Genomic DNA, 21660 nt, shown 5'->3' with positions numbered 1-21660 from the left:
TATTTGCCTCAAAATAAAAAACAAGGGCAAAATACTTTTAAACATGTTGTGAGGCATATTAAACAATCTGTAAAACAGCCAGTTTGAAATGAAGCACAAGGGTGCTTGTAAATAATCCAGTTTCATTCTTTTTCATATTAGTTTCATATTCATTTAATTTCATATTCCGTTTCATATTTATTTACTAAATCCTGTTCTGTGATGAATGCTTTATGTGCGGAAACCTTTGCTTGGTCAACAGAGAAAATGTTTGAGCTTCACAATAAAAATGCAAGGACAATGTTTTAGTGCAGATAGTTGTTTTTATGGTCATTACACAGAAGCCTCATAATACAGACATGGGTAGAAAAATATACCACAACATTCCTCTGTAAGCATAACATAACATAATCTCCATCTGCACTGAACGATAATATATATTTCGTCAAAAGATAAGACTTGTAAACATCACCTGTAAAAGCCTAAAGCATTGCTATGTTCTACATTCTGGAGGGAATATACTTTAATGTAAATATGTACAAGGTGTAATGGTCGCTTAAGATACCACACCATGTCTACGTACAATACAATAATGCATCTCGCGGTCATATACAATTCCAGCATTATGAAAAACTGCTTGTCGGAGAGAACTCAGAACACTTAAATGGCATCACTTTGGCACTTTTACGGCAATGAATTATCTATAGAGAGGAATGATTATATAAACAATGACATCATTCTTATATCATCTCATTTGTATTGACACTGGCCTCAACATTCAAGCAATCAAGCATTTCGGCGTATATTGCGGTGCAATAAAATAATGTGCTTGGGAAGCAATTTACATGAAGGGTGTAAAAACAGCAAAAACAAATAATTTTCCTCTATAAAGAGGATTTAGCTTAATTACATTACCATGGATCCACCACCTTCCTGTCCGAATTTATTTAGTTGTACTTTTTTTTTTTTTTTTTTTTTTTTTTTTAGAAAAGGCATAGGCTACAAAATAATTCATAAGTATATGAAACCAATGTCATACAAAAATGTTCGAAATAAGTCCTTTTTAAATTTTTGCTTAAAGTATTATTTTATGTAACTCAGATCGATATTTTAGTAGTTCATACATCATATCCTTATGTTTATATATGGTAAATTTAAAGAAATATCTTTAATGTTGTAAAACTTTTTTAATCCTAGCATTTGGTCTTCCAAGCGGATTTCCTTCCAAGCGAACATGTTGATGACAGATTGGAAGAAAAATGTATGCAAGGCGCCATAATACCATTATAAAAGACCACTTAAGAAGATGCTGGTGTAATAGAAAGGAAATGTCTCCCTTTACCAAAACAATTGATCTCTTAAAATTCCCATGCGCCTGCTCTGATGCATCAACGTGCAATACCTGCATGCATTTAAATAAATCCATCCTTCCGTCCTTCAGTGTCCTCTGCTTGATAACAACAACTATTGATTAATGCTGCATGTTGCTTTAGTTCAGATGTTGTTCAGGACCACTGCAGGCGACAGATAACGAGGCCTCAGAAAACAAATGAACCTTTTTTTTCTATTCAAGCTATACGTTTTCACAGACATGGGCCTAAATGGTTCACTATTATGTATTTAGGTTGATTAATAGGTTACATGAAGTGTGTGAACTCTGCACTTGTATCTACGTTTTTAGTAGTCTAATGCCTGTACAGAGGAGATATTAATAAAATAACATCAAGCTTTCTAAGACCCTCCATAAAAATAGACAGAAATTTCCATAGCCTCACAATATTCAAGTAAACATATGTTAATATTCATAGAACTTATATGCTATATTCTTTACATTTCATAAAATAAATAAAATGCTAAAAAGACCATCCAAAATAAAACCTAAAAAGGTGCTTGTATATGTAAGCTGGGGCTAGTTTCGACTGATGGAAGATAATTTTTTTCAGTTTTGGAACTGCCACTGCCCCTAATATAATGGATGTGTTCCATCTCCACATATCATATATCCAGCATATACACGTCGTGACTACAGTAACAGTCAAATTGATTTGGCTCTGTTTAGTTCATACACCCTGGATGAGCTAAAAGAGAGCCCATTTCTCCCAGGCAGCGGGAATGTGCAGAAATCGGCTTATATATGGACTTTCTTTTGAATAAAAGCGATATGAGATTAAATGATCATGTGCATATAGGCTGGCTGGCCCTCTTTGGGGTGGTACTATATAGCTGACTCCATGTTCTCGCTCCAGCCCTGGTCCTCTAGGTTGTAAATGAACTTGGTGCGGCTGGAAGGGTTCTGTGCAATGTCCTTGCCCAGGTTGTCGAGGGTGAGGTTGGAGGCGAACAGCTGGCTTGGGGTCAGGTAGTCCTCACTGTTCTTTATGTACCTGGAGTAGTTCTGACGCAGACACTGCCAGGTGACGGCATAGAGAATGAAGGCGCTGGATTTGAGAACGATGGCGATGCTGACGTAAAGGTAACGGTAGGTTATGTTGTCGTAAAGCATGCAGGCCCCTTTAATGCCGCACACGGAGCTCCATAGTAGGCAGGTGGAGTCAATCCCAATGCCGAAGATCAGAGGTGGAGGAATGAAACCTGGAACATGGAAAATAGAGGTCAGTATGTCTTTACTGTACTTGTTTTTAAGAATTATTTCAAATTTAAAAAAGCTACAAGTTTTGCTTTTATGTAAGAACTACCATTTGACATAAGATCAATAAGCTTTTTTTTTAAAGAAATTAACATGTTGTCTAGCAAGGATGTGTTCGAGTCATCAAAATGTAATGCCACAAATGATTATTTTCAAATAAAACCTTTTATTTTTAACTTTCAATTTAAAGAATCCTGACAAAATGTATGTTTCCATAAGCACTAATGAAAATATGAAATATTTCTTGCAACAAATAAGCATTTTAGAGCGATTATTAGAAGACCGGAGTAATGGCTGCTGACAATTCTGCTGTGCTATTACCAGAATTAATCACATTTATAAAAAAAATTATATATATATATATTAAAAAAACTTATTTTCCCTATTAATTGCTAGTGATTAGACCATATTTGTGTATCCACATATAACCATCCTATCTGCATGGGTTACGTTGGTAATGATGTAGATGTACCCGCGAATGTGACAAGGCTTTCAAAAAGGATGCAGAAAAAAATGGAGGTGCTTTATCTCACTCTCCAAATGAGCACCCTGTTGAGTCGCAGTGCAGAACTCCTCTGTCGCACAAAAAAACTCAACAATGGAGTCACTCCCAGACTCCATTGAATCTTCCCCGGGATTTCCATCACTGGTTTTTGACATTATCAGTGTGTTTCGTTAAGAGTGACAAAAAAAGATCATTTGAAACCTAATCTAAAGCCAGAGCATCCAGACTGAGAGACATTAGTACAAATCTAACTGGTATTGATTTGAAAAATCTAATTTCATGTGGGGTTTTTGCAGTCAAAAACCCATATAAAGATGCAAAAAAAATTTTTTTTATCTGGCAGTATGAACATAGCCTAAGAAACTTCTTTCAAAATCATATAAGTATCTTGCTGACTCAAAAATAATAATAATAAATAAGGTAGTGTGTATATATATATATATATATATATATATATATATATATATATATATATATATATATATATATATATATATATATATATATATATTTAAGTTATATAAGCTAAACTGAAATCAACCAAACCATAAGATTATAAAGACGCATACTTAAAATAACTGTAAACAAACTACATTTATCCTGCAGAGATACTATAGGTGTTACTTGTTATGCAAATATCTTACCCAGCAGCCGGAGCAACAGGAAGAGAACTCCAAGGGCATATGACTTCAGCTCTGGGCTCACAGTTCTACAGACAACAACTGATCATTTAGTTCATTAATAGTTCTCTATGATCTGCAGATGTCATGTGACCGATTAAGACTCATGAAACCTTCCACATCATTTTTTGAATGATTCAAAGGGTGTCAGCAGCATTACCTGATCAGGATGATAACGGATGGTGTCTGGGCCATGGCTCCGATCATGCTGCATGCGCACACAACTGCTAAGAAGGTGAGGAAGGCCTGCTGACAGCCTGGGTTGGAGCACTTCCCCGGCATGGCTGTACCAGGCCCGTCACCATGGCCAATGCACTTACAGCCCGTCAGATTCTGAGAGAGAGAGGAAAGAGAGCAGATCTGAGTGTGTGCTTCATGATGGATCTTAAGTGCTGCTCTGGGGATTTCCAAGCGACCGTCCAGTTAAAAAAGAAAAGGAGATTTGAGACAAAGGGGACTGATGTATCTAAAAGAGAAAAAAATGAGCATGCCCAAAATAACTCTTACTACTCTGACGCCAGGAAGCATTTAAGCTGATACATGTCTGAGTTTATTGATCTGTCTGAATATGAATGGATGTGGGAGGAGACTCACGGTTTTGGTGCAGCCAGCCAGGCAGGCCGAGAGGTAGGTGACGCCGTTGGAGCCGCAAACGGGGCTCAGAGAAGACGTGTAACAATTACAGCCTGAAAAACATGCGGCCTCCGTCTGCTCCCATGCACCCAGACTCCTAAACGGAGAGAATGAATATGGGATGAGGGAAGGAAGACATGCTCCCTTCAGATTCATATTTAAGTCAGTCGAGGTGATGTCAAATTATTGCTGCAAACAACTCAGCTTAGTGCTTTTGTGGTGTGAGCACAAAATGGCTTTATACTCTAAGTGTCTGTTTATTGCCAATTGTGGTGGATCATTAAAAATTAGTATGAAGCTTTTATGGTGAAGCGCTCTACTCACTCATTGCCATAGGCAACGGTAACCCCAGCGACCGGGCCCGTATCACAGCCAAGGAAGAGGAAGGAGACGTAGCAGGCCGTAGAGATGATATTGACTAGCATAGCCAGACGAATAGCCCCTAACGCAGACAGATTCATCTTCTTCACCAGGAGCCCACCCAGGAAAATACCCAGACAAGCACAGGGGATGGCCGTCATGCCTGAAAACACACAGGTTTGATTTGAGCTTTCAGTTACTTGCATTCATTTCATATGAAACAGCATTCTTTGAGTAGATTGTTTTTGTGCAGTTTAAACAAATATAAAAAAAAGTTTTGTCCACCTAGGAGCTGATTGGCGGAGGACGTTGAGAGGTTGAACTGCTGTTCGAGATATTTCCCTAGGAAGGCGGCAAATCCAGCCACCACAGCGATTTCCATACAGGCCGCGAGAATGACAGAGGTGAACACCGGATTGGACAGCAGATGCTTAGTCACCTTAGGGATAACTGAGAAGAAATCAGACTTATATTAGTGCATGATCAGAATTCTTTTTTTACATTTTTAAGTTTCCAGAGAGAATTTTGTAATCCAGGGGTTTAAACTTATTGATGTCAAGGATCTGCAGATTTGATGACCCCCTTCTGAGGGGTCCTTTCACTAAAATATAAAGACAGCTGTAGAACTGTATATATTTAAAGATTGATTTAAAACTGAGCATGATATAATATAGGCAACACTTTCTAAAATCTAATTATTGGCCTTACCGATTATAAAGAACCTAAATATTGTCAGAGTGAAGGCAAAAGTGTGTGGAAAATATGTAATGTTTAAGGCTTAAAGTGTATTTATTCTTATTACTGTATGTGTGTGCATATTTAGCATAGGGTCAAAACATAAAAAGAATACATTTCAAATATATTTTAAGTTTTAATAATGTTCTTTATACAGCAGAATAAAACAATAGGAATATAAATGTTCAAAAATATTGCATGACACATTCATATCTTAATTTAACAAGTTTGACAAATATTATGTAAATGTGATAACGTAACGTAATATTTTAATATTTTAATTATAAAATATTTTGTTTTCCTGCATCCACACGACTGTACACAAGATTGTAAAGTGGGAAAGTTTGGAAAATGGATGGATGGGACAGCATTTTAAGAGATAGGTCTTGTTCTATACACTAAAATTAGATCTAAAGCTACTAGAATAAACTGACAACAAATCAAAGAAAATTATTATTTCATGTACGACTGCTTATAAACTCTAGGGGTCTCATTCATGAAACACGAGCAGAACGAATTTGTGTGTAAATCGTGTGTAAAGTGGTTCTGGCGTAAATTTTCGGATTCATTAAAATGTTCGCATTTTCCAAACGTTAGTTGGTACGAAAGGAATCTACACCTGCTCCCAGCCACGCGTAAATAGTGCGTTTAACCCTTACGAAAAAGAACCATGGTTTTATTATAGTAAAACTGTTGTAACCCATGGTTTTTTGGCGTATTGACTGCCATTTGTAAAACCACAGATTTACTACAAATACCATGGTTAAACTATGGTTAATATAGCAAAACCATGGTTAATTTGTGGTAACCATGGTTTAACTACAGTAACCATGGTTTTTTTGTTTTATTTGTAGTTAAACCATGGTTAATTTTCGTAAGGGAACATCTGAACGTTTTGCTCATTAATAAGGCTGCATTTTAATTCCCCTTAATCGGGTACATATTTATATAGCATTTTGAAAAAAATATTATATATAGTAATTACATACGGTTTTTCTTTATTACTTTTATTATGAGAGCCAGTAATAGGATCTGTAATATGCTGCCAAGCTTCCTTTTTTTAGGACCTGAAACGCCACTATGTACGCTTGAAAATAAAATGTGGCGTTTTGAATGAACTTCTGATAACAAAACTTCAATTTCTTCAGCTGAGAAATTTTTTCTTTTTCAAACGCTTTTGAGAAGACACTTTGAAATCCTTCATTTGGTGTCATAATATGATGCCCATATATAGTTGTCAGTCGGATTTAATGGGCGGGATTTATGGAAATTGAGAATGAGCGTGCACGCTCGTCCCATTTACTACTGATTTGAATTCATTAACACACACACACATTTCACTATCACATCTGACGTTTACGAAGTATTTGTGAATCAGGAGAAGAGTTTTCGGGAAGGTCTCTTTACGCGCAAATCACTCCCATATTTACTCGTATATTTACGAATGTTTCATGAATGAGACCGTAGGTGTTTAGACTCTCTTTGTGTTGTCTCTCTCTCACCCTGCAGGTGCTGGCAGCAGGTGAGGCCAGCGTTGATCTCTGGGTCATCTGAGGCTTTGACTCCTTCATACTCCTGCACCAGCTCAGCAGGCAGCATGGCCTGTTCGCTCTCGCCGCCCGGGCCGTCCCCAGGCTCGTTCAGCGACTGCGGGAACCCAAACATGAAAAGCGAGGAGAGGAAGAGGAAAAGGCCACAGATGATAAAGCCGCCCCACCAGGCACCGATCCAGCGTGGATCATCTGGAGTAATGTCCAGCGTGGCTGTTAGGAGTGAACAGAGATCTGATGAGATATTTACTGAGACGCCATGTTTCATTACACATACTGATTTAACAGATGCTTTTATCTAGAGTCACTTACAAAAAAAGTTATTCATATTTCAGTCATTTTCATTTTTGATGCCGGTACTCACTTGTGTCAATGAAGAATGCATCAACATAAACTTTGGTGCACAGAGAGCCAAGAATAAAACCACACGCTGGCCCAAACACCAGTGTAGAGAATAATATTCCTGTAATGCAATACAAAAGAATAGAGTCAAAGAAGCTATGCAAGAAAATGATATTCATTCATGCAAAGTCTTGGCCAAACTGTTGTCGATTCACTTAAATGAAATTCATTCAAACCCTTGACTCAAATGCTTCAGTAATTAACGAGGCATTTACACTAATGATCTAGATGCTTAAATAAATGGCCTCTTTTAAGGGAATTTTTTTATTATTATGATAAGAATTATTCTAGAAGGAAAATTATAGCATACTCTATTCTGAGGCAGAACCTTAAGTAGCCCAATGTAAAAAGATTATTAATGTTTTCTGGGGGAAACAATTTACATAATCTACATCATCATTGCAATAGCTGGTGGGTTTTATGTAAAAAGTTGACAAGTACACATATTTCTGTGCTGAGTATTATATCTGGTGGGAATACCAAAAGAGTAGTAGTCAACATATAGATTGTGCATGTGCTGGTAAAGATTGTACCATCAGCTGATTTACCCTTTGGTGAGTAATTATCTGTCCACACACAAAAGCAGCACAGCATAAACAGAGAACACTGAAGTACACAAACAGCCAGGTACTGATATAAATGAACCTGAGAGATAATGAGACGCAATTGATGGGATAATCTTATTTCATCCTGATAGGATTTATTAAGCAACAATGACCGACTGACTGTAGATTCTCTTACTTCTCTACTTACCAAATAAATACACTACCATTCAAAAGTTTATTTAATATTTTGTTGGAAAAAAATATTGCATTTGCACCATGTGCTGCATTTATTTGATCAAAAATACAATAAACCATTTGTTAAATTTCATTACATTTTGTAATAACTATTTTCTGTTTTAATATATATTTATATGGAATTTATGGAAAACCACATTTTCAGTCTAAAATTCAGATTTGGTGCTCAAGAAATATTCCATACTATTATCAATGTTAAAAACAGCTGTCCTGTAATTATTTCTGTGGAAATTGTAATACATATTTGTTTCAGGATTCTTCAAAAGCTTAAAAGAACAGCATTCATTTGAAATGTAAGTCTTTTGTAAGATTATAAATGTCTCTATTGTCACTTTCAAACAATTTAATGCATATTTGCTGAATAAAAATATTATCATTATTATTTTTAAATCATACCAACCCAATTAAATATTAGTTTGAGTGTAAATTATTTTATAATTTTTTTAAATACTGCATACAACACTGCAACAATATCACTGTAATGTTAATACTGAGATCCTCACAAGATGATGCCAGTTAAGTGTGTATGAAACAAAATGAGCGAGTCTGCAGTGTGATACAAGAGACATGAACATATGCTCTAATTTAAGGCATTGCCATGACTTCAGTGAATATTACACACATCAAATCATTGGATGGCACAATTAACCAGTCAGAACCAAGCAGATACTCCAGAGAGCCATGTAATAGAAGTATGTAAGGATCAATGCCCATTCACACCAAGAATGATAACTAGTTCCACACAAACACACAATCAGGTTTAGTTTGTTATAAATGTGTGCTGCAGATGTCGTCTGTCACTTTAAATGCTAAAGCTCTTTAAAAACAGGATTCTGATTGGTTGTTACTGTTTTTATCATTCATCAGCTGGAAAAATCATTCGGAAAGTGCTTCCAATGATATTGTTCCTGTGTTGTTATTGTATAGTTGTGGTATGGACTTCACAATTCTGATAGAATTAGAATGATTATTAAAACTTTATTATAGTTATCATTATAGTTTTCATCCTTGATGGATGAAACTGACTAAGCATCTTAGATCATGCATGTCAGTCATAATGTAATCCTCGATCAGTTTTCTTACTATGGTATTCTGTATTAATTCAGCCGCTGGATAATTCACTTAAAACAGGCCTTTCTGTGCTTTTGTGAGACACCAAATGCATTTCTGTTCATCAAAGCCTCTGTGATCAAACAGCTAAATAACTTGATTCCATTACGCCCACCAGCAATGACAGTTTATGTCTGTGCTAGTTTACATTATGCTTACATTACATTAACTGAGAGAAAGGTCCAGTTTAAAGGTTCAAAAGGAATATAAGACGCAAGAGGGAGAGAGAAAGAAGCTTACATGGGTTGCACAGACATTAACGCTCATGACAAGTCAGTGCAATGCAAAGACATCAGACACACTACAGGAAAGGAGACACATCTGAAATGCTGTAAAAAGCACACATGGAAGCCCAGATTAAGTGTGTTCCTTATTTGTATCAAATATATAGAGAATCATTGTCATAGTGCGAGAGAAAGCAAATGAGAGGAACAGAGAGAGAGAGAGTGAGAGAGAGAAAGAGTGAGCTGCCTGAGGGATGACAGAGCAGCCAGCACACATTAGCTTCACAGCAGAAAAAACAGACACTGAAGGCCATCATCATTGCTTCTTGCTTACTTCTTAACATAGCAACAGGAGAGTAAGACAATGGTGCACTACACTAAACCAATGGGTTTAAGCTAGATACATGGCAATTTCCCAAGTGAGGTTGCCCCAAACCTAAACTACTACATCTGATATTCCAGCCATGTGCAATATCTATGCCGTTTGTGTATCTTCATACAACAGCTTTCTGCCAGGGGGTCCTCCAGGAAGTAGTAAATGGCTGATGCACTAAGGATACTGTACAACCTTTTGTGGCTTATAAATCATTAATAATAATAATAAGTGCTGTAATTGCGGCAACGGCAGGGTATTGACCATACTGCTACATGATATGCCCTAAAACAACAACAATACTCGGTAATGTTTCTTTTAGTGCCAGACCAGCACGTTTACAGACACTTTTCCAGGGGTTCAAGTAGTGCCCTTTTGAGGGCATTTCAAATACAGCTTCTAGTGAGATATCAAAAAAAGTATTTCTTATATCTAAACTATAACACCATAGTTCACTGTTTCCTATTATTTGGTGTAGACCCTGGTGAATGTAAGCACTGCCATGGCACCTGGTTCACACGCAGGGGAGTATTTTAACCTGGTGTTATTGTTCTCTCCTGAAGTTAAGAACAATTAGCCTGTAACATTTTTCAATAATGTTCTATATATAAAACATTATGAAGCAAAAAAATATACAATAAGTTTTTTGGTAATACTTTAAATTGGTTAACACTAGTTAACATGAACTAACAATGAAAAATAATTTTAAAGCATTTATTCATCTAAGTTAACGTTAATATCCACATGTACATTATTGTTAATTGTTACATTATTATTATTTACATTGTTAAAATCAAATGTCATATCTGTTCTTATTATTGAATGTTAATTTCTACATATGCGAATACATTTTTAACATTATGAATGAACATTAATTAACAACTACAATAGTATGAGCAGCAGTAAAAAAAATAATAAAAAAAATCAGTAAAACAAATTGTTCATTGTTAGTAAATCATACCTTATCCAATAACTAATGTTAATTAATTGAATCTTATTGTAAAGTGTTACAAAATAATCTCTCTCTTCAGTGATCAGTGATCTCCAAAACAGGAGTACTTTTTCATTTTAATTATAAAGTAGAACCAATTTAACCCAATAAATAATACCCCCCCCCTTTATTAATTTTCTGTAAACCTATAAAATGAAAACATTTAAAATAAAATAATAATAATAATAATTGCTATAATATTTAACAAATGTGTTTAATAATGCATTCAATAGGGTAAAATCAAAATGCATCCATTTACGTCATCAAGTACCCGTCACTTCTATTAATAATTTTGTTCCTAATTAATGTAAGATAACAAAATGATGTGTATAATGTGTGGATGTTTCATTTATTTGTAGTTGAACCTAGCAATAAAATATATGTGCTATGGCTGAGTATGGCATCTACAATACAGGGATGTGAACCCCCCCCAATGTTTTGGCAGATGGCCATCTAGAGAACTGATAACCCCCTCCCCCTCCCCCTATGTCATTGGCCATCATGGTGTTTCACTGTAGACATCGTCTGATGCCATCACCCAACCCTACTACAATAATATAGATGATGTTGGGTCACTTTAGACTCACTGATAATAAAAACGCACAAGAAGAGTTGTGCAGATCACTCTCACCAATATAAAGGGAAGAGTCTTCTCGTCTGACGTGATCATCAATGTAAGACACGCCGAGAGGCTGTACGGGTGTCGCTCCAATCCCCAGAAGCATTTGCGCTCCGATCAGCAGCAGGTACATCATGTTGGTATTGGTTCTATTCCCACAAATGTAACTAGGGTCAGAGAGCCCTGCTTGACTAGTATTGGAGCACACATCCTGTCCCTGTCCCACAGGTCGTGGGTCTCCAGACTGATATTCGTACTGGTGGGTCAAGAACTCAGGCAGCGCTGACAGTAATGCCCCCAGTGCCATTACGATGCCCCCACAACCAATCAGCCGCGGCCGGTGGGACCTGGCCCCAAAGTAGCTGACGAATAGGATGAGGGCAAGGTTGCCAATCTCAAAGCTGCTGGCGATCACACCCACATCAGCGCTCTGCAAGTTGAAACGGCGCTCTAATGTGGTGAGGACACTGACCTAAAATATAAAGAAACACTGTTACAAAGCTGTATGACTATGCACTTTTGAACTGACACCAAATCACTAAATGTCCCATAAATCAAAAATCCACATTCAAAACTCACAATATTTCAGTTGTGGCTTAGAGACCTTAAACAACATAATAAATTGGTGAGATTTTGATAAGGACATCAATTCTGTATTGAGGGTACAGATCAAATGTAAACATCCATATGAGTGTTGACAAATTGTTTATTATTACTGACTTTTTATGTTTTATGTTTTTTATGTGTTTTAAAAGAAAGTGCCATTTAAGTCACCTTTCACACATACCATTACTGTTTAATACCTCAAACACAAACACAAGGTAAGTCATCACTATGGAAAATAACAAATCAATCATATCACTTTACTCTCAATCCTACATAGATAGATGCATTCATTTAGAAATGTTACTATTTGCATCTTTTTCTTGAACTGAAAGCTAAAATGAAGACTAGGGCATTTCAACCTTTTTTCCACTAAACTAAATAGTATCTATGTTTATGTTACTAGTACTTTTTTAACAAGTCACTACTATTACTGGCAATAAATTGCACATTTTTGTCACTGATTTCTGTTGTTTTGCACCTTTATCAGACTTATCCTAATTGTTATTGGTAAAATGTTTCACCTAGTTACATTTCCTTTTTGTTTGGATGCAATGACTAGTTATAATCACTATTTTAATTCTTTAGTTAAATTTCTACTTTAGTTCAATTAGAATTTTTAGTAACAAACTAAGTAAACCAACCAAAGTAAACTAGAATATGTATCCTAATGAAAGCTATTTGAATAATTATTAAAAAGTAAAGAAATGAACGGAAATATGTACCAACAACAACTGAAATGCATGCTAGTAAAGAATTGGAATCAGAGACCCCCAATAAAATCTAATAGCAACCATTTTCTTTTTTGCTTTTTTTATCATATGGTGCACATTAATGAACATTACTGTAAATACAGTAAAAAACATAATCAGAGTCACTCTAAAAACAATCTAAAATTGAAATGACAAAACAGTTGATATAAACATGCAAAAAAAAAAAGGTAATTTATATTGAAATAATAGCCTGTATTTACTATTTCATAAAGTAATATTGTCTCTATATAGTGTCACAGTCAGGGCCTATAGACACTACCGAATATTAATTGAAAAGTTAATAGTTAAACTGAAAAAGGTACTAGTCAGTATTAGATTAGTTATAGTAATTAGAAAATTTGTACAACAGTGACATAAAAATATATCAAATTTTAAGGAATAATTGACAAAACAGCTTGCCATATAAGATCTGATAATTCTGACATATTCTTTTCTCCAACATTATGTGCACAAGTGGCTCAAAGACATAATATTAAGGTAATCCACTGGTGAGATTGTTTTGTTTTTGAGCCAGTGATGAACATAATGTTGGAAAGAAAAGAGAGGCCACTCACTGGACTGATGATCATTTTTCATTATAGCGCCTATAAATCATGTGGAAATAAAACAGTCGCGAGACATACGCAAGAAGCCCTGCCTCATGATGCTCTTTATTTCGCTTTAGGGAAAAGATAAGCGATGCGTACCGGACACCATTCAATGTCATCCACATACAGTAGCTTCATAGGAATGAGCTGCGTGTGTTAATGGCTCGACTCACCAGATAGGCTCCTACAGTGCCCTGTGCCAACATTAAGGCACATTCTGATATGAGGAATATTTTGATGTTGGAGAAGCATGATGTCTTCTTCTGGCACTCGTCTGGCTCAGTGTCTGGCGTGATTCCCTCCGCGTACATCGTCTGATGCGGACTGCAGCAAGCAGAAAGACAGGCTCGGACAGAAGGTGACCATTGAGGACGAGTGCAGATGGATCCTCAACAAGACGTGCACGGCTCCGATATCATCGCCTCCGGTTCCGGTCTGCGTTCAGATTGAGTCGTATGAAATGAATCTTCTTAGTATACTGTCACCTCAAAAACTGCGCACTTGCATTTGATCTGGTGATGTGAATGGTCCAAGGGAAACGACGGAGGACCACGGCAGTCTATTAATAACCATGAACATCACCAGCACACGGAAACTGCGATTCGGTATTAGGCTACGTGAGGCGGTTACAGTGACTCTTCCGTAAGGACAGTTTGCCGGTGTGGAGGACTCAGCTCATGCGTGTCCTCATCAGCACCACAGCCTGCACCAAATGATGACCTCTCTCTCCTTTCCCTTTCTACTGGCTCTTTTTATTTCCCTCTCCTCCCACAAACACATCTGATAGATAGATAGATAGATAGATAGATAGATAGATAGATAGATAGATAGATAGATAGATAGATAGATAGATAGATAGATAGATAGATAGATAGAGATAGATAGATATTATAATTTTATCACCAATAAAAGTGCTCAATCAAGAGATAAAAACTGCTTAAGTGTCTAAAATAAGAGCAGTTTTTTAATTGTCAAAGTGAATATTATTACCAGACTAAAAATAACCCTCAATATGTTTCCCCTGAGAGCAATGTGCCAAACTATGAGCTGCTGACCATATGATCACACAGAACTATATTAAAGATACAGTTCACCCCAAAATGCAGTGTCTGGAAGGCTGAGCATTTCCATTAAAATGGCAAGCAGAATGACAGGTGCAAAAAAAGTGCAAAAAGTGAGATAAATGATTACAGAACTTAATTATATAACAGAAATATATATATAAGATCTGTTATACATAGTCATGCCCAAAAATATGGACACCCTTGGTAAATATGATCAAAGAAGGCTGTGAAAATTAATCTGCATTGTTAATCCTTTTGATCTTTCATTTAAAAGATTCACAAAAATCCAACCTTTCATTGGATAATAAGAATTTAAAATCTGTACAATGAAATATACTGCTGTGTTTCTGATGCTGGGGGCCTATATTTCTGCTGGTGGTCCTGGACATCATGTTTAGATACCAACAAATAAAAAATCAAAAAGTGACTGACTCTGTTAGAAATCTTACAATGGACCATGTTTGGATGTTTCAACCATACGATAATCCAAACACAAACCTCAAAAACAACACAGAAATGGGTAACTGGGCACAAAACCAAGCTTCTGCTATGGCCATTCCAGTTCCCTGACTGCACCCTATAGAAAATTAGTGTGGTGAATTGAAGAGAAGAAGCAACAACATGGAGATGGGAATCTAAAGGTTCTGGAATGATTCTGGATGAAGGAATTGTCTCTGATCTCTTGTCAGGTGTTCTCTACCCTCATCAGGCATTATAGGAGAAAATTTAGACCTGTTAAACTTGCAAATGGAGGTTTTAAAAAATAATTCAATAAAAGGGTTTCCTTAATTGTGGCCAATGTGTATTAGAGAAAAACATTGATTTCATAATGATATGTCCCCCCATTTTAAATTCTTATTATCCAATGAAAGGTTAGATTTTTGTGATTTTTTAAAATAAAAGATACATTTTCACAGCCTTCTTTGATCATGTTTACCAAGGGTGTCCATATTTAGGGGCATGACTGTATATAGCCATTGATTGGCTCTTTCTACCACCAAAATGACACAAATGAATTCATAATAATTTAGAAGTTATTCATTAGAAACCAAAAGACTTAATGCTGAAAATGCTAAGCCAATTGGTGCCAGAATTAGTGTAACTGTGCTAATGGCATTGAGAAATGTATTGAGGAGTCAAAATTCCTGACACAACAAGTAAGCCTGGTAGGTCGACCATGAGAAGATTTTAAGTTATACTGAAGATGCGTTATTAAGCTTATTTTGTGACAAAGAGCTGGATGATAATGGAGAAAATGAAAATAGCCAGCATGCAGTGTTAGTGAGGTGTAGTTAGCTAGCAGGTAACCAATAACTCATCCATTCTAATATGCACTCAGTTACTGCTTAACCACAACAGAGAGAATGCAGAGAAGGGATTATTATTATTATTGTTAATAATAAATAATTATGCAATTCATTACTTTGGTATCATTCAGTTAATGATATTTGCTATCATAATGTTTATTATAAAAACCCTAGTAAAGTAGTAATGTAATCTTTTAAAAATAAATTTAGTTCATACTAGTTTAAATCTATTAACATTTTATTTGCTTTTTGTATTGTCTGTTTACTGACATTTCACTCTATACTTAAGTATAAATATAAAAATTATAATAAAACGTTAAATTTGAATTTTTAACACAATCAAATATAGTTCAATATATTTTTAGTTGGGCTTCAGCATTACTTTCTTACAATTAAAGTGCATTAAGTATAAAATTAGTTTTTCCAGTTTAGTAATATGTAAATGTAGTATACTTTTAACAGGGCTGACGAGTTGTGAGACTTCATTAGACAGAGACGTGGTCATAACAGGCATGGGTCAGCGGTGGCTTGCCTTGAATCTGGAGGATCAGCGATGACCTGACTTGACTCGTGAAGGTTATCTGTGATTTGACTTGACTCTGGAAGATCAGCAATGACTTGACCTGAACCTGGAAAATCAGCGGTGACTTGACTTGAATCTGGTAGATCAGCGATGACTTGACTTGTGAAGGTCAGCGGTGACTTGACTTGAATCTGGTAGATCAGCGATGACTTGACTTGTGAAGGTCAGCGGTGACTTGAATCTGTAAGATCAGCGATGACTTGACTTGTGACGATCAGCGATGACTTGACTTGAATCTGGAGGATCAGCGAGGACTTGACTTGAATCTGGTAGATCAGCAATGACTTGACTTGTGAAGGTCAGCCGGTGACTTGAATCTGTAAGATCAGCGATGACTTGACTTGTGAAGATCAGCGATGACTTGACTTGAATCTGGTAGATCAGCAATCACTTGACTTGTGAAGGTCAGCTGTGACTTGACTCTGGAAGGTCAGCGATGACTTGACTTGAATCTGGTAGATCAGCAATGACTTGACTTGTGAAGGTCAGCGTTGACTTGACTTGAATCTGGAAGATCATCGATGACTTGACTTGTGAAGGTCAGCGATGACTTGACTTGAATCTGGAAAATCAGCAATGACTTGACTTGTGAAGGTCAGCGTTGACTTGACTTGAATCTGGAAGATCATCGATGACTTGACTTGTGAAGGTCAGCGGTGACTTGACTTGAATCTGGAAAATCAGCAATGACTTGACTTGACTTGTGAAGGTCAGCTGTGACTTGACTTGAATCTGGAAGATCAGCGATGACTTGACCTGAATCTGGAAGATCAGCGATGACTTGACCTGAATCTGGAAGATCAGCGATTACTTGACCTGAATCTGGAAGATCAGCGATTACTTGACCTGAATCTTAAAGTTCAGCGGTGACTTGACTTGAAACTGGAAGATCAGCAATGACTTGACCTGAATCTGGAAGATCAGCGATTACTTGACTTGAATCTTAAAGTTCAGCGGTGACGTGACTTGAAACTGGAAGATCAGCAATGACTTGACCTGAATCTGGAAGATCAGCGATTACTTGACTTGAATCTGGAAGATCAGCGATTACTTGACCTGAATCTGGAAGTTCAGCAATGACTTGACCTGAATCTGGAAGATCAGCGATTACTTGACCTGAATCTTAAAGTTCAGCGGTGACTTGACTTGAAACTGGAAGATCAGCAATGACTTGACCTGAATCTGGAAGATCAGCGATTACTTGACTTGAATCTGGAAGATCAGCGATTATTTGACCTGAATCTTGAAAATCAGCGAATGACTTTACTTGACTTGTGATGGTCAGCTGTGACTTGACTTGAATCTGGAAGATCAGCAATGACTTGACTCTTGAAGGTCAGTGGTAATTTGACTTGTACCTGGAAGATCAGCAGTGACCTGACTTGACTCGTGAAGATTGGCTGTGATTGAATTGACTCTGGAAGATCAACGGTGACATGACTTGCTTCAGGAAGATTGACCGTGATTTGACTGGAATCAGGAAGATCAGCTGCAACTTGACGTGACTTGTGAAGGTCAGCGGGGACTTGACCTGTGAAAATCAAGCTGTGGCTGCCACTTTGCAATCAGGCTCAGCTGTTACCGTTATTCTGTACTCGTGCTCTAGTGCAGCTGCCATTACAAGAGTGAGTGCGGTGTCGCGTTCTTCCTTCGCAACACCCACAGTGAATGACGAGCCAGCAGTCAGTAAAGCATAGTCAATGAAGTCCCCTATACAACAATGAAACTTTCCCTCAGGTAACCATAAAATAACCATAAAACCAAAAAAAAAAAATTACAAAAAATGTCCTTTAGTACGAGCTCATAACAAGGTACCTTAAAAGATAGATTAAAAAACTGAGTGACATATTCCTCAATGGACAAACTCCCTTGTCGCAGGTCAAGCAACTGCTCAAATTAGTCCATACCTGGCCAGGGTCCTTTAGAAAATAGATTTTTGAATTCTTGGTCAGATTAATTTAACCATAATATTCTCCACCAAAAATGAAGGTAAATTTGAATCATGCATCAGTACAGTCAGTCTGAGTCACTGCACAGTGTATCAGGGAAAAAAATAGTAATTTTCTTAATGTGCTAAAATCTAAACAAATTTATTTTATTTGAATAAACATGTTAGCACTTTTCACAGTGTAGTTCTCTAATTATTATGTTCTTACTGTCTAAAAATAAAATACTAAAATACTCAAAATGCAAACAGAAGAAATCTTTTTAGTCACTCATATAAAAAAAAAACAATAGTGTTGACTGCATCACACAGCAGTCATTTAGTGTGGCTATATTCAAGCAAGTGTGATTGTTGGTAATCACTGCTTTTGCACTGAAGGTCTCTGTGCTTCAATACTCTGAGGCAAAGACAATTTACTGCTGCCTGGAGAATAGACTCAGCAATAGCATAACAGTATATCTCAGACTGCCTTTGGAGGCAGGGTTGATTCACACACACACACGCATACACACGCACACACACACACACACACACACACACACACACACACACACACACACACACACACACACACACACACACACAATATTGACTGGTTGTTTTTCTTTTTTTATCCACCCTACAGAGCAAGACTCACCACTCCTTGTGTGTTCCCATCTGTCTATGGCTCTGCTGGGCCCTTACAGTGATTCATATCGAGCCAAACAGCACTGTACTCAATTATAGCATCTCAGACCCCTCTCTTTTTCCAGCATTTGCATCATTCCAACATCTTTTTGTCTTTTACATTTAAATTAAATAACTCAGCTAGTACTATTGACAAATTTTGAATTTGTAATTGGTGTCAGGTACATTTTCTCATGGTAATAACTTTAATATTGTATGCAGTTAAGTTGGGGTGAGTTCTGGTCACATTTCCAGTTATTTTCGCTTGAATCACTAACTGGTGAGAGTTCAGTCTTGTAAGTTCAACCGAAGCCATATACTCAATTAAAGCATACTTTTTTTTTCTAACTTGATGTCTCTTGCTTGATGTTTTAAATAATGCAATATACAAATATTCATTAGTTGATATGATGTAATTCATAATTAATTTGCTATAGTTGGGTGATCCATCAAAATGATGACAAATAGACATCAGACAGTAGGTATGAAACTGTTGCTGCAGGCAACAGCCTGACTTTGAATGTCAATAAAACAGACGGTTTGTACTATTGTACTTAAAGAGACCCAAGGGAACTGCACAGAGGTGTACTTATGGGTCTTCTAACATCACCTTTTACACAGCTAATTTTCTATGCACAGAAGTCAAGCATGGAACACTAGTATATAATGCAGCACAGTTATCAGTTATGGAATACTGTTACTTTATGAACATTTTGTACAGGAGTACTGATCACCGTAATGTATTAATGTAATGTCTTGGTCTTATCTCCCCCACTGAGCATCTGTGGTCTTGACTACGATATTCAGCAACTAGTGGCTCCAAATATCTTTAGACTCTTACAGAAAAGACTGACACACTTTAAAACTGCGGTTTTGTGCAAGTTTGCAATTTACATTTTAAGACTCAAAATCAGTTGTGTAACTCTACTTTGAAAAGTGGTGGGTACACAGCGCAACTCGTTTTGCTAGTTTTTTATTTATTTAATAAACTAATTTACTTGGACACTGGGTTTAGAGTTGGAAAAACTTAATTTGCTTTTTTTAAAAGTACATCAGTATATCAGGGCAGAACCAGAATATTCTGAACGCAGATGCTGAGGGGGTGATAGATCACTGACGGGGAGTGGGGCAATTCAGCGCTGTCCTACCCTTCAGATTTTCCTAAAAGGGTTTACAGAGCACGCCCACATCAATGGATAACATTTAATGTATCTGTATAACTGGAAGGGAAGGTTTAGGGTTGATATACGTGTAGACTTTAATAAAATACAATATAATAGGTACAAAGAAAATGTTGTTTTCCTTTAGCTGTATCCCTTCTACAACCACGTAATATAACCCACAATTAATATATCTGCATTACTGTAAGGGTAGGTTTAGGGTTGTGGTAGGTGTAGACGTTAATAAACCATTACTTTACAGTAGCATATTTTGTTGTCGAATTGTATACTGCCCACTGTTTTAATGGGAGGTAGCAATATCAGACGGGGTAGGACAAATAGACAGAACATTGGTTTATTAAAAACACTAATCATTTAGTGTCAAGGTATGACATACATCGTATAAAATGTACAAATATAGCTGATTTAAATTTAATCATGCATAGTTTAACCACAGAATCTTTTCAAAGTCTTGAGAACAGAGAGTATTAAACAGTGAGTAAATTATTTAAGAGTCAGAGTTTTGGTTTGGAATCATAAGTAGCATGCAAACAGAACTGTTGGTTCATAATGTGAGAAAACATGACGACATTTACCCAAATACACTAGAGTCAGACAAGTTTTATGGAAGTTATTAGTGAATTGAAGTGTGATTAAAGTTGTTGATCACTGCACCACCTTGCGAACTCAATGTTGGCACTGTGACATTTCCCGTAGCTTCGCTGTATCTAACTAGAATTTTAATGGTTCTTCTTATTAATCTCAAATGTTCAGAATGAATTTTTTTTTTCTCCAAGCTTACTCAAGGTTGCAGCAGAAACACTGTACATGTGGCAGGGAATACTTAAAGGGTTAGTTCAAAAATCAAAATTATGTCATTAATAACTCAATAACTGTCATTCCAAACCCATGAGACCTCCGTTTATCTTTGGTAAACAGTTTAAGATATTTTAGATTTAGTCCGAGAGCTCTCAGTCCCTCCATTGAAACTGAGTGCACGGTCTACTGTCCATGTCCAGAAAGGTAAGACTACTTTGATGATGTTTACCTTACCTCACCTGTTTTTCTTACCTTTTCTTACCTTGCACACAGTTTCAATGGAGGGACTGAGAGCTCTCGGACTAAATCTAAAATATCTTAAACTGTGTTCCGAAGATGAACGGAGGTCTTACAGGTTTGGAACAACATGAGGGTGAGTTATTAATGACATAATTTTTTGTGAACTAACCCTTTAAGCTAGATTAGACTGGATGCTTTTTGATGCTTCATGTTTGTGATGCTTCATTCACACATTGGACCTTTTTTTCTGTTTCAATTCTTAAAAAAATGGAATAGGTATTTCAGACTAAAGACACCAAGTTTTT

The 21660-nt window shown here is 36.6% G+C and overlaps 1 protein-coding gene across 1 annotated transcript; it reads right to left on the bottom strand.

Moving 5' to 3' along the window:
* Nucleotides 1-936: 936 nt before the first annotated feature.
* LOC113051373 (solute carrier organic anion transporter family member 3A1-like) lies at nucleotides 937-13882 on the bottom strand. The gene is made up of 10 exons (XM_026215068.1): nucleotides 13745-13882; nucleotides 11621-12080; nucleotides 7454-7552; nucleotides 7042-7302; nucleotides 5090-5254; nucleotides 4769-4967; nucleotides 4406-4541; nucleotides 3972-4144; nucleotides 3776-3840; nucleotides 937-2571 (listed from the first exon to the last, which is right to left on the bottom strand). Exons 1-10 carry the CDS (start codon nucleotides 13880-13882, stop codon nucleotides 2195-2197), a joined length of 2073 nt encoding a protein of 690 aa, XP_026070853.1. The 3' UTR covers nucleotides 937-2194.
* Between the last annotated feature and the right edge of the window lie 7778 nt (nucleotides 13883-21660).

Source organism: Carassius auratus, chromosome 32 (genome assembly GCF_003368295.1).
Source record: "Carassius auratus strain Wakin chromosome 32, ASM336829v1, whole genome shotgun sequence".
NCBI classification, from domain to species: Eukaryota; Metazoa; Chordata; class Actinopteri; order Cypriniformes; family Cyprinidae; genus Carassius; species Carassius auratus.
Note: the sequence above shows the minus strand (reverse complement) of the source record. Positions and strands in the feature narration are given on the sequence as shown.